Genomic DNA, 12,089 nt, shown 5'->3' on the forward strand with positions numbered 1-12,089 from the left:
ATTTCGCTAGCACCGTAAACCTAGTTTCACCGATTAACCACGTCAGTTAACGGCTCTCGTGATAACATTTGCCATGTACCTATATCACGTAATTTACGAGAGTCGAACTTTCAAGCTATCGAGAAATGTCTCATCGTATCGCGGTTTATCGCGTTGTACATATTTATGGCAATACAAATCTCCTGATCACTTTCTATAGATTTTATTTATAATTTGTGGAGAGCGTGATTAAAATGTTTATGAAAATGAAGAAGTCAGCAGAAGCAGACTCATACATGTATATTATTTCCCTTTATGCAGGTTTATGTAGGTGTATTGTAGTCATCGAAAGTAAAATTAAGTTAGATTCCAAAATCCTCGGCTTATGTCAGATGTCTTGTTTCACCTGTAGAGTATAATGTAATAGAATTCTCAAACAAATATTTTCCTTGCAATTACTCGGTAAAGCAGGGAGTTCCGCATTATTTCGTGCACGCAGGGAAAAAATATTTCTGCCGATTCATTAATCGTTCAACTTGTCGTCGGAGGAAATCTGTGGCTGGTACCCTTAACATAATGATTTCTCGATCTTCGTGTACCTTCGTGGAAAACTTTTATCTGAGCCAATCATTTCAGTCACGACATTTAAGCTTTACGAAACAAACCGCGGCAACTCGAAGATTTACGATTAACCAGTGTCATCGAACCGGAAGCATCTATTTGAGACAGTTATTGTTTTCTCAACACAAATTATTTGTAATCTTACGGCAATAATAGTGCGACAGAAGACTTTAAAAAATAATAATAAATTTAACGGAAACAAAATTTTATTAAATTGTTACAGTCACAAATGCCATCAACAATACAATCATAGAGAATTATTGTTACAAAAAATTATAATAAATTAATGTTATTTGTTCGATGTGGTTTTCCATAAACGTAGACTCGGTAATGAAATCCTCGGGAGTGTTTCGACCTGAACTTAATTTTAATGAAATTATATCCTATCCCACCGGATGTCACCCACATAGCTCCGTTGTTCTCGTCAGATAGGGAATCTACTCCTATACATGTGATCGTCACATCGGCTGGTCCATATTCTGCTTCCACTTCCTGTAGGCGAATAATGGAAATCACTATTAAAAGTCTCCTTTTATATCTTTAAAACTGTTTATATCTTTTTGTTTACATCCATTTTAATTTCTTAAATCTGTTTAAACATGTAACTTATCGGGGAGAAAATAATGATAAAATAATGAAGTAATAAAATAGCGCGAAAGGGCACGCGAAATCTCACTGGTAATAATCACGAAACGTAAATTAAAAATAATATCATTTGATAAAATTTCAGTAAAGGATTAGTTTTCTCTCAATTTGAACTTTGACAAGCGTCAATGATGCTCGTGTGTCATAAATGTCTGGTCATCGACATCACCTTGAATTATACGTAGTACGTACTTGATATGCACCGATTCTGTACGATCTTCTGACGTCGTAGTCCCAGATAAGTTGCTCATCTGTCCTTCGTTGACACTGCTCGTTTCTGTAGGCGACAACGACCAGTAGGTTGAACAAGAGAAAAAACACGACAGATCTCATCTTTTTGTTACCAGATTTAGTCAATTACAACTGGATAGATAGTGTTCAATTGAAAAAACACCGCTTGACTAATGAAACACGGCAATTGTGTTGTCAATCGTTCGATTTAAACATCAACAACAGATGGAAAATATAATTTATTATCGAACAGACCAATGCTGCGTATAGAACTAACAACCGGACTGTATTAATAGCCGACCATCGATACACCGAAAGTTCCCCCTTCTAGTTACGATATGTATTTACTCTCGTTGCACTCTGCCGGACGCTTCTTCCCAGAGATTAGATTACAACCGTAGTATCTTACATCGTATTCCTCGCTTCTGTTATTTCGACTAATTTCATCGACCGGTTTCTACCACTGTGATTCAATTACGATTCAATGTACCTTCAATGATATCAGTAATTATACCAACTTTTTATTTGCTTTCTCAAAGTAATTTAGTCTTTTTCTAACAGGCGTTGCAAGAAAAAATTGAAAAAAGAAAGACTAAAGTGCATCTGTTGGAAGATATGTTTACATTAACATGAAAATCGAACCACCGTGAGTCCGTGCACTTTAAGTAGTATAATCTTGTAATAGCCAGACGTTACAGCAAGTTTCACATTGCTTTAAGAATAAAGCGGAAACTTTGGCACTTATTTAAAACATGTTGAATATGTAAGCTCTCCTAGATAATTTTTAACCTTCGATGAGGACCAATACACTTAGATTGCTTATTGTTGATTTGGTTGATCATGTATTGTATTGCCAAAGAAAATTCATAGAAATTGTGAGTTATATTATTATTTAAATTTTTTCTGCAAACAATTAAAAAACAGATAATGTAAATTTTAACAAAATGTGTGTATCAAAAGATATCGTTGAAGTAAAGATCGTTCTCGCATAAGAAGCGTATCGATGCGTTAAACGTTCTTGCCACTAGGAAATTAGCGGTAAGGTGTAAGTTGTGGCAGTAAACGGACCATTGGTATGCAAGTCAGGTGAATCTGTTCTCACAGTGCCGTACCTGGAACCACGTGGTACGCATTACCTAAGAAAATGACTTTCCTTATTCCTAGTCAAATCAAGCTAAGAGCTTTCAAGCTTCTTTCTACCATACCTTTCATCTATAACGCGGCCACAAACAAACACTTCGACAGACTTTGATGGAAAAAACGTGAGAATAGTTGTTGGACTGAACAATTTTAAACGACTCTGAAGTCTTCTTTCGCAGTTCAATACCTTTTATTACTTTCCTACTTTTTCGAAATCGAGAGTTAACGTATGTAATACTATATATATCGGACAATCATAAACAAAAAATAATCGAAGTCGTTAATTCTGAGAAATCGAAATCGTATGACGAATTCTTACAAGATATTATACAGGCAATCGTGTACATAATTGATAAATCGGTGATTTTACTGTTGAAACGAAAAAGAGAGAATCATGATAATCGTAAGCCTGTCCTCTGATAACAGGGGTCGACGGCAAAACAAAAATTGAACAACTTGCTTAAAAAATAAGCCATTACGAATCATCACTTTTTTCTCCATGAAATCAGATTAAATGAGACGCTTCTGAACTCGGCTTGGTGACAGTTCGATCTGTCTATTCTGGATATTTAATATCTGAAAATTATTTTGGAATGAAAAATACTCTGTTTCGTTTTTCTGGAAAAAATTTTATATGCTTTTCTATGTTCTTCGCAAGCTTTCTATTAAATCTTCCCTCTGAATGCCGAACAACTATTGAGTTCATCGCATGTGTAAGATGCAGTTAGAGTCCACATCAATTTTGACAAATGAGCAATTTTCGTTGTATGCTGTCTCCAAATGAAATGTAAACAAAAAAATAAGGTGATCCGCGTATTGATTTATTTCACCGGCCGTCGTCAAGGAACTGCATTTCGATATTATCGCATGATAAGATTGCGTTACACATTTGGTCGCTCCGTTTTCTGATCTTCACCTTTCATCCCGTTTCATCGTGAAAATAACCCCTATTTTACCTGTATGATCTATCAATGATATTTACGATCATTATTAATCCCCCGTTACATTCTTGTGTAAGGAAAATGTCATGCGATCGCGGAAATCTACTTTGACCTAAACATACAATAGCATGCTCGAGTATAAATCCCTCATGACAGATATCTTTACCTTTATTTTATTGTTTAACAAATATAAAAGTTCGAGTAAAATTGATTCTACTCGATGAATTTCTTAATTCAAAATTTAATTGTAAGCATCTGAAAAAAATGCTAATTAACTTCTTATCATGTAAATTTTAGATAAAGAGAAGGGAGAAAGGGTCAGAGAGAAAGAGAGAGAGAGAGAGAGAGAGAGAGAGAGAGGGAGAGAAATTAGTGACAAAATTACATGTTCATTCAGGCAGTTGACAACAGCTGAAGATAAAAATTTACTGGGAAGGAAGAAAGAAAAAATGACGAGAGAGAAAAGAAGAAAACCAGATGGGTGATAATACCGACAGCATCTCTCGAACCGGTGACCCTTGCCTTTCAAAGTCCGTTAAGTGCCCTCCGGGTCACTCGTATATATAACGAATTATTTACTGCTTCAGCAATGCAATCGAGCAATCCGATTAATCTTGCTCGTACACTGGTCAAGAACTTGTTTGTTGTTATTGCTGAATCAGATATGTACATTCATGCATTGATCGATGAGTGTCTATGGACAATGCGTTCATCGATCACTCTAAGGCGATAGTTTTGATATCTACTGAACTTTGATATAATTTTATATTACGTCAACAATACGTAACTGAGATTGTCTCTTACTTCATAGGATTAGTTTCTTGTTTTCCAAACAAACCAATTACTTAAAAGTTTGAGTATGAAATTATGAAAGGAAGGTTACGTATTTCGATTATTTTTGGTGCAGAGTTTATGTTGTTTAATTGTCGATAAATGAAGAATAATTTTAATGCGTTATATTACAAAATATTCCGTTCTGAACAACTTTTATTGATACGTTTGTTATTTTCATAATGTGCTCATGAGTATTTACACGAATTTTAGTTAATTCGACTCCTTATAAAATATCAAATACTATAAATATACAGAAATTCTGCAGCATCTCGGTATTCGTCGAGAAATAGAAAAAAGTTTCTAAACCAACCCGCTCTTGAACGAGAATCGTCGTAACATCCTCTTATCCGCTTAGTATGAATAATAGGTCAATTAACATTATTTATAATTTATCGAGTTTGATGTAACAATGTGTAATGAATGAAATATAAAATATAAAATATATTAATAGTGTTTGTATGTAGGTATGCGCGCATGCTTATTTACTAGGTAAAGTTCACCGTCGAATCATCGGTGCAGAGAAATAAAAAAAGAAATTCTAATTGAATACGAGAAAAGATATGTGTGTCCACTGTACACGCAATATAATTGTACATTTGCGAAACACGGAATTTTCACTTAATTTTCTCAGCACTATAGCAGTCTATGAAGATAGGAACATACGTTAAATCGCAGCGCGCAAAAGTGGTTTGTCTAACAGCAACGGCACGTGATTCGAACGTGCATATTTCTTCTGCTTGTTCATTCTTTTCTTCTTTAATTCACATCCACTTTGTTTGTGATTTCAGCAGTATTTATTATCGATAAAGATGAACTTGACCTTTGAAATCTATAGATTTCCCGCACGAATCCTCCCTTCCCTTGTATCGTTCGGTTCGATATTTCTATTTTCAAGCACAGGAATTCGATCGTTCGATCCGTATCTCCGAATACTGGCTGCCTTTGTGAAATCGCTTGAAACCATGCAGGCTCGTTTCTCAACCATTCCATTCTGTTTTCTTTTGCTCTGACTCCGTTTACGCGACTGCTTTAAAAAATGGACTTTATTAGTGTTCATTAAGATAGAGTTCGCTAAATTTCAGCTAAAATTATTGCACTACCGCCAATGGTGGATGTCGTACCGGCTGTGCTCGAATTATGCCTGCGAGGCGTCTGAATGGTAATTGAAGATGATAGTAGGCACAATATGGCAGTGGATCCCAATAAACGAAAAGAGCTTCTCGTTTGTCGAGTACGGTGCCCAACAGGTGAGGAACGGTCTCTCCAGCTGATCTTTTCAGTGCATAAGATACTCCATTCGGTAGCAAATGCCTGTCCGACGTAGTCAAGACTCCTGAATTTTGTCTGGAGAAGTGTCTACAGGGTTTCCATACCAATCGAGGATGAATTCCCGTGTGACAGATGTAGGGTAAGCTAACGCCTACTCGACAGCCGATTGGTACTAGTTCTCCTTCTTCCGTTACGGCTAATCTGAAGCTCAAGTGCCCGTTGATCCTGGTGCTAAACAACCGAACGAAAAATCTGTCGAGCCACTCCATTATTTCCGGATGTTCTTCAGGTATCAAGCCTCGCTCTTCATCCACCAAGCAAGTCACGTTGGCCACGATCTTCGACTCCTTCACCGTAGTGCAAGTAATATAGTGTCTGTCGCCAGGGTCACGTATTACTATACAAGGTTTACTTTCGCTAATCTCGTACTGCTGGTTTCTGAATTCCCTTATAGTCGGAGGCAGTATCATCTTGCTTCGATCTCTCATTCCGACTGGTCCTGCAGCTAGCATCAAGTATCTTCCACTGGAGAACGCATTCTGTTCGTACATTCTCGAAACATCTTGTATAGAGCGTAAAACAACATGACAGGGGGTCGGTAGACCTAATGTTTGACATCTTTGCAAAAGTTCCAAGGGATCGTCCAGAGTTGTCACTTCACTGGCACCAGGCACGAAACACTCACAACCCATTATCTCCAGGTAAGGTTTTGCCAAGGCGTCGTAGTAGGCCGTGTTACTAGCACTCACCGGAATATAATAAACAGCCTTCTCTTTTTGGACAATGTCTTTTAACGCTTTGATGTACTCGATCGCGTTTCCAGGTCCTGGTTTCGGAATTGTGTAGAACTTGGAGCACGCAGTTGAGAACTTGGCCAAGCTGAATAACCCCTCCAACTCGCAGATCACCACTCTAGCGCCGGCTTTGTAGAAGTTTCGTGCTAGGTGAACTGTTTGCACCGTGCTTCCACCGCTAATAAGAACGCAGCGTTTAGTACGAGTCCTCTCCGAAACCGGGATATAGAGCACGGTCAGGAACCATTTGAAGGTGGTCAAGGGAAATTGAAAAATTAGCCATAGCATGTAAACCCAAATGGATGCCCCGAGTGCTGGCGCCCAGATCGCATAAGTTATTACGCAGATGATACCTTGAAGTACTACGTATAACATGTCTACGTACACGGACAAAATTTTCAGTAGCAACGAGTCATTTCGATTATGATCCTGTCCTTGTGTTGGCTGAGCTTGATAGCTAAACTGCAACCTCTGTTGGTGTTGTTGATGTTGCTGCTGTCGTTTCGGTGAAAATATCACAGTAGGTGTGCCCGAATTGTTCGATGACTGGGAGATGTTCGATGCATTAGAATGATTAGAAACATTCGATACGGATCGTTTCAAAGTAGATATCGGTGATATCAAAGGCGGCGACGTAGACAATGGTGAACTAGGTATCGGAGGAGATACGCTATTGCTTCTGGAAATCGGTGGACTCGAGGACCAAAACCTCGAAACGTTTTCACTGGTACAGGCTGGCATTGTTAATTTTTTTCTCTTACTTCCTTGTGATTATAATTAAGTATAAAAAAATCAGAGTCAGTCCCACTCCATCTCGAATATAAATTTTCTTTTGAAAAACGAATTCATAGTTCAATCTTGAGAAGAACGACTTAAACTTTATTCTCTAAGTAGAGAAACATCAGTAAAAAAATTAATTATTTTCGATGTATGACTTGAGAGACGAACAACTATGATTGTTGGCAAAGAGTCCAGTCGAAAGAGAACTTATACGAGGCACGTGTATGTTACTCGCGAAGCGAACACTGATCTTTTAGCTCAAATTTTTCGTGTAATTTGTCAACGAATTTGCCGGTATGCACACACAGCTTTAACTGAGGCCAGTCCTCTGATCTCTTGGTCTCTTATGCGCTCTGCATCTCGGACGCACTATGAACCGAGGTCTTATCTAATCGTGCAGCTTCAGACATCGCGACTAAAAGAAGGAATCGAGTCCTCACTCTGATCAGCGTCTCGTCATATATTTCCATTTCTTTATTTTTTCTTCTTTTTTTTTTTATTATTGTTGTTACAAAATTACATTAAGAACAGTTGAGTAAATAATAATTGTTGGGAAATATAGCGATTAAACATCTGGACAAAAATTTATAAACATATTAGAAAAAAAAGAACGATGGTTATCAGGTATTTATAAAATATTAACAAATGTATTTTATATTCCTTTTTCTATTACATATCCTTTAACAATAACTTACCTATTATTTTATATTTAAAATTTCATTCCGGCGTGCGATGATGTGCAAGCTATACACTTGAATTAAAATTATTGTAACCTTTTCAATGTGTTAATTATATATAATTATTTATATAATTGATTATATCATAACTAAGATGATGTAATATATAAAAATAATGATGGATCACGATATTAGTATGACAAACTGAAAATTTCTTTTTTAATAAATTTGAATTTTTACCGGGTATTTATCAAAAATTTGTATTTTTTCTTTTCAATACACTGTTTATTTTTATTATTTCAATTACATTCACAACTTGTAACACAGTGTGCATTCCATATACTATATATATAAGTACAAATAAATAAGTACAAAGCCGGTTTTAGTGCCAGGTTATGTTTCAAAAGATATTGTATGACACTGATACATTTTTTTACTGAAATTTTAAGTAATAATATATATAATATGTATATTACACTATGTATTATTCGAATAAAATTTTGTAAGACTAAGTATCTAAGATAGATAAGGTTAAATAAGGAATTAAAATATAATAAATCATTATTCGTTTAAGAAAAATGAAACGATGAAAAGTAATCACTAAAGGCGAAACAGTACTTTCACCATTCCTCTACGTCTATGGTCAGAAGAATTTAAATACGAGTAAACTGTCAACCGTCGACACGAATGTCAGGTTACATTGAATACACGACTATGTTTGAATATTAATTCTCAAATAATTTTAGCCGTGTTTAATATTTCCACTTCATAAAATGTCACAAACACCAAAAGCCAAAAAGTAAGGAATTTCTTTATTTTAATTTTTTTTAGTTAAATATTTGAAATATAAATTTGGTACGAATTTGACATTCATACGTTTAAAATGTTTGCTATTTTGATTTAAATTGAAGTACTTAGGTATGATTCTGATATAAAAAATATAATAATTCTTTTAGTAGTATTTGTTTATTGTATTGGACTTTCATCTGCTACAATCTTAGAATTAGATAAAAATTTAGTAATAATTATCATACTTATTTCTGTTATTCACATATTATTTACTTATAGTTTATTTCTTCTACTTATACATAAAGAATAAGTTTAAAACATTATGGAATGTTTAAGCCTATTTAAGGTTTTCTTTTATCTTTTTTTGTTTCTTATAAAATTTGCGTGAGAAAATTTTTTTTTTTTTCAGAGAAACGAAAAGTGCTGCGACTCAAACCAGTAAAACTAATACTGTGTTAGAAATAGCAAATTTGCAAGAACAAGTAAAGCTTCTTACAATTGAAGTTCAGCATTTAAGGAAATATATTTTTAAAACTCCTGAAACAGTTACAAAATCTAGAACCCCAAGTCCAGTAAATCTTAGTAATATAGATGAATATAATCAAACAGTACAAGATCAAAGTGCATGGAAAAAAAATACAAAGATAATACAGCATGGTTGTAGTTGTAAAACAAAATGTTCTTCCAAAATTTGTGGTTGTGTAAAAAAAAATATTCAATGTACAGAATGGTGTAAATGTAATAATAATGTTTGTGTTAATCAGGTAAATAATTATTTCTTTTCATTCTTCTTTCTTGATTAATGGATAGAACTTTTGTTATTATATATTCTATATATTATGTATTAAATTAAATATATGATTTTCTAGAAACATGAAAACATAGATCAAAACAAAGAAAATTTAGAACATAATGAATTAACACATAAAAATATAGAAAAACCACAAGAAGGAAATAAACATGTATTAAATGTTAATGTACATAAAAGTCTGTTTAGTCCAGATGTAACAATGCAGGAGACAGAACCTAATGTGGAGCAATTTAGATCTACATCTTTATACTTTGGCAATCCAAAAAGATTAACATTTCAGGCATCAGATGAAGAACAGGAACTGAAAGATAAAGATAGAAAATCAAAAAATAAAACTACTCAAAAAAAGAAAAATAGTATTAAGAAAAACAATCTTAAAGTAAATAACTCTGAGACTAATCAAAGGCATAGATCTACATCTAATGAAGACATACAAAGATCAGATAATATAAAAATAGAGAAATATGCATTAAGAAAATGTATCTCTAGCGATATTCAGACAAACGAGGAATTTAAACAAATAAGCAAATGTAAAGTTAATTATGTTCAAAACATAAAACATGGTATGGTATCTCTGAGACGTCCTCAGCAAAGATCTAAAAAGGTTGAAGAAATAGCAACCAGCAGTACTGTTGATTCAAAAGGTAAGAAATTCATTCAAAACATGAAATCATAATTCTGCATAATTATTCAATTAAAAGTTATGTTTACAGAGGAAACAGATTCTCCATCAATAGAAAATAATGCAGAAGAAATGATAAAAGATAAATCACTTGACATAGACCAAGTATTGCACTTAATTAATATATATAATTAATTCAATAGATATATTATTGAACATGGTTTTTTTTATTTCTTTAGGACAGTAATGATGATTTTGATCCTATGAAACCTAAACGTGAACTAGCTAGAACACCAGTCCGTGATAATAGCATAGAAACAATACTTTGTAATACTATTGATAAGTCATTGGCTACGTCCATTATTTCCACAGAAGAAGAACCTGTCATTCCCGCAGGTAAGTAATCTTGTTGTCACTTAGTCTTTAAAATATTGACAATTCCATTCACTTCTATCAATATTAGATATAACAATATATATATGGAATTAAATACTTTACTTTTGTTGTTTTAGAATTCAACTATGCCCAAGTAGATTGGGAAAAATATCAAGCTCAGCTTATTGCATGTAATAAATGCCATAGAAAGTTCCATCCATTGAGAATTAAGAAACATGAATCCTGCTGTAAAAAAATGTGATCTGTAATTTTGACATATGGATATGTTTTCAATTTTTATATTAACATTTGCAGTATAAGTAAACAACATATAATTTTTTTATATTTACAAATATTAGACAGGTTTGATAATAAAATAAATTTCTTACAACTTTGGCCCATTTAATATAATTCTACTATCAGAATCTACTATACAATGTTTTTCAAATATCAACTAACAGTACAATAAAACTACCTACATACAATATTATATATATATATATATAATTTTCATATATATATATATATGAAAATTATTGTATGTATACATGTATGTAATTCCTATGTGCGGGTGGGAAACGTATACACGCATATACACAGAATAACACGCATATGCACGCCTTCAAAGTCATACATACCAGTATTCAACACTGGTTATTAGAATTTTCCACATATTTTCTAAGTTTTATCTATCGTACATTTCTATGTAATTAATATTTTTTTCATGTTTTTTTATACATCTCTATGTATGTACAATTTGGGGTCAAATTATATAATGCACATATGCTTCATTGATAGTAGATTTGCGAAAAGACTAATTTAAAACATTAATTTATGTCACATTGTAAAATTAGCAATGGTTTGCTTTTTTCTAATGCTTAAGAAGATATAATTTGGTACATTATAACAAAATGGTATTTTTTTACAGTCTCTTGAAAAGTTATATGATCATTATGTGTATATTAAATAATGTTTCTTTTATTAAATTAGCATAAAAATGAAAGTATAAGAGCAAATTGTATTGCATAATTGTATTGTAAGATAAAATCATTGTACATACATAAGAAAAAAGCAATATTGCTGAAAGTTATGAAATTAATTTTATTTTCGTATTACATAGCGATAATCAAATTTAACCGATAATATGTTTCGATACTCTAATATGTGATTACATATAAGTATAATGCTTAATTTCTCTTTTTTAGATATGATGTAGAGTATAAACAGCATAAATTCGAGTACATTTCGAAATAGAGCGTAGTTCTGATATCTTGTAATAAAATACACAAACACCAACAAATATGATTAAATATAATACTGCTCCAAATATAAAATAAAATTTCGTATAACCGAAGCAAACTTAAGAAGCACCCAATATGTGTGTGACTAGAAATTATACTTATTTTTCTACATGATGAAGTGATCACTTATTTCAATTGTACATAATTATATAGATTGTAATCCTCTTGATAAAATAATACATTTTTCAATAATATGATTCATCCTGCTCTTAATTTTAGTTCATTGGATATCACTTGTAGTTATTTTAAAGAGATAAATAACAGTAAAAAATTTCAAAAT

General features: G+C 33.1%; 3 protein-coding genes across 6 annotated transcripts; 1 reads left to right on the forward strand and 2 right to left on the reverse strand.

Moving 5' to 3' along the window:
- Positions 1 to 788: 788 nt before the first annotated feature.
- On the reverse strand, positions 789 to 1,756 carry LOC100643254. Its single transcript, XM_003399569.4, has 2 exons — positions 1,438 to 1,756; positions 789 to 1,092 (listed from the first exon to the last, which is right to left on the reverse strand). The coding sequence occupies exons 1-2, from the start codon at positions 1,576 to 1,578 to the stop codon at positions 874 to 876; spliced, it is 360 nt and encodes a 119-aa protein (XP_003399617.1). The 5' UTR covers positions 1,579 to 1,756; the 3' UTR covers positions 789 to 873.
- A 2,770-nt stretch (positions 1,757 to 4,526) lies between these two features.
- On the reverse strand, positions 4,527 to 7,548 carry LOC100643622. 3 transcript variants are annotated; one of them, XM_020866033.2, is made up of 2 exons: positions 5,513 to 7,548; positions 4,527 to 5,418 (listed from the first exon to the last, which is right to left on the reverse strand). In XM_020866033.2, exons 1-2 carry the CDS (start codon positions 7,193 to 7,195, stop codon positions 5,221 to 5,223), a joined length of 1,881 nt encoding a protein of 626 aa, XP_020721692.1. In that variant the 5' UTR covers positions 7,196 to 7,548; the 3' UTR covers positions 4,527 to 5,220. The 3 variants fall into 3 exon arrangements, with proteins under 3 accessions (XP_020721692.1, XP_012169862.1, XP_003399620.1); XM_012314472.3 differs by having other exon boundaries at positions 4,527 to 5,415; positions 5,513 to 7,547; XM_003399572.4 differs by having other exon boundaries at positions 5,277 to 7,547.
- A 173-nt stretch (positions 7,549 to 7,721) lies between these two features.
- On the forward strand, positions 7,722 to 12,006 carry LOC100643498. 2 transcript variants are annotated; one of them, XM_048411117.1, is made up of 7 exons: positions 7,722 to 7,858; positions 8,486 to 8,710; positions 9,110 to 9,464; positions 9,570 to 10,155; positions 10,225 to 10,298; positions 10,373 to 10,529; positions 10,646 to 12,006. In XM_048411117.1, the coding sequence occupies exons 2-7, from the start codon at positions 8,685 to 8,687 to the stop codon at positions 10,768 to 10,770; spliced, it is 1,323 nt and encodes a 440-aa protein (XP_048267074.1). In that variant the 5' UTR covers positions 7,722 to 7,858; positions 8,486 to 8,684; the 3' UTR covers positions 10,771 to 12,006. The 2 variants fall into 2 exon arrangements, with proteins under 2 accessions (XP_048267074.1, XP_048267073.1); XM_048411116.1 differs by lacking the exon at positions 7,722 to 7,858 and having other exon boundaries at positions 8,253 to 8,710.
- Positions 12,007 to 12,089: the final 83 nt, after the last annotated feature.

The sequence above is a fragment of the Bombus terrestris genome, chromosome 12 (genome assembly GCF_910591885.1).
Source record: "Bombus terrestris chromosome 12, iyBomTerr1.2, whole genome shotgun sequence".
NCBI classification, from domain to species: Eukaryota; Metazoa; Arthropoda; class Insecta; order Hymenoptera; family Apidae; genus Bombus; species Bombus terrestris.

Bases quoted from the DNA above. Each gene is read 5' to 3' on its own strand.
- LOC100643254 (XM_003399569.4), bottom strand. From the start codon at position 1,578: ATGAGATCTGTCGTGTTTTTTCTCTTGTTCAACCTACTGGTCGTTGTC. The intron at 1,093-1,437 runs GTACGTACTACG...ATTCGCCTACAG, and splicing joins ACAGAATCGGTGCATATCAA to GAAGTGGAAGCAGAATATGG.
- LOC100643622 (XM_020866033.2), bottom strand. From the start codon at position 7,195: ATGCCAGCCTGTACCAGTGAAAACGTTTCGAGGTTTTGGTCCTCGAGT. The intron at 5,419-5,512 runs GTACGACATCCA...CATTTTTTAAAG, and splicing joins GCATAATTCGAGCACAGCCG to CAGTCGCGTAAACGGAGTCA.
- LOC100643498 (XM_048411117.1), top strand. From the start codon at position 8,685: ATGTCACAAACACCAAAAGCCAAAAA. The intron at 10,156-10,224 runs GTAAGAAATTCA...TTATGTTTACAG, and splicing joins CAGTACTGTTGATTCAAAAG to AGGAAACAGATTCTCCATCA. The intron at 10,299-10,372 runs GTATTGCACTTA...TTATTTCTTTAG, and splicing joins AATCACTTGACATAGACCAA to GACAGTAATGATGATTTTGA.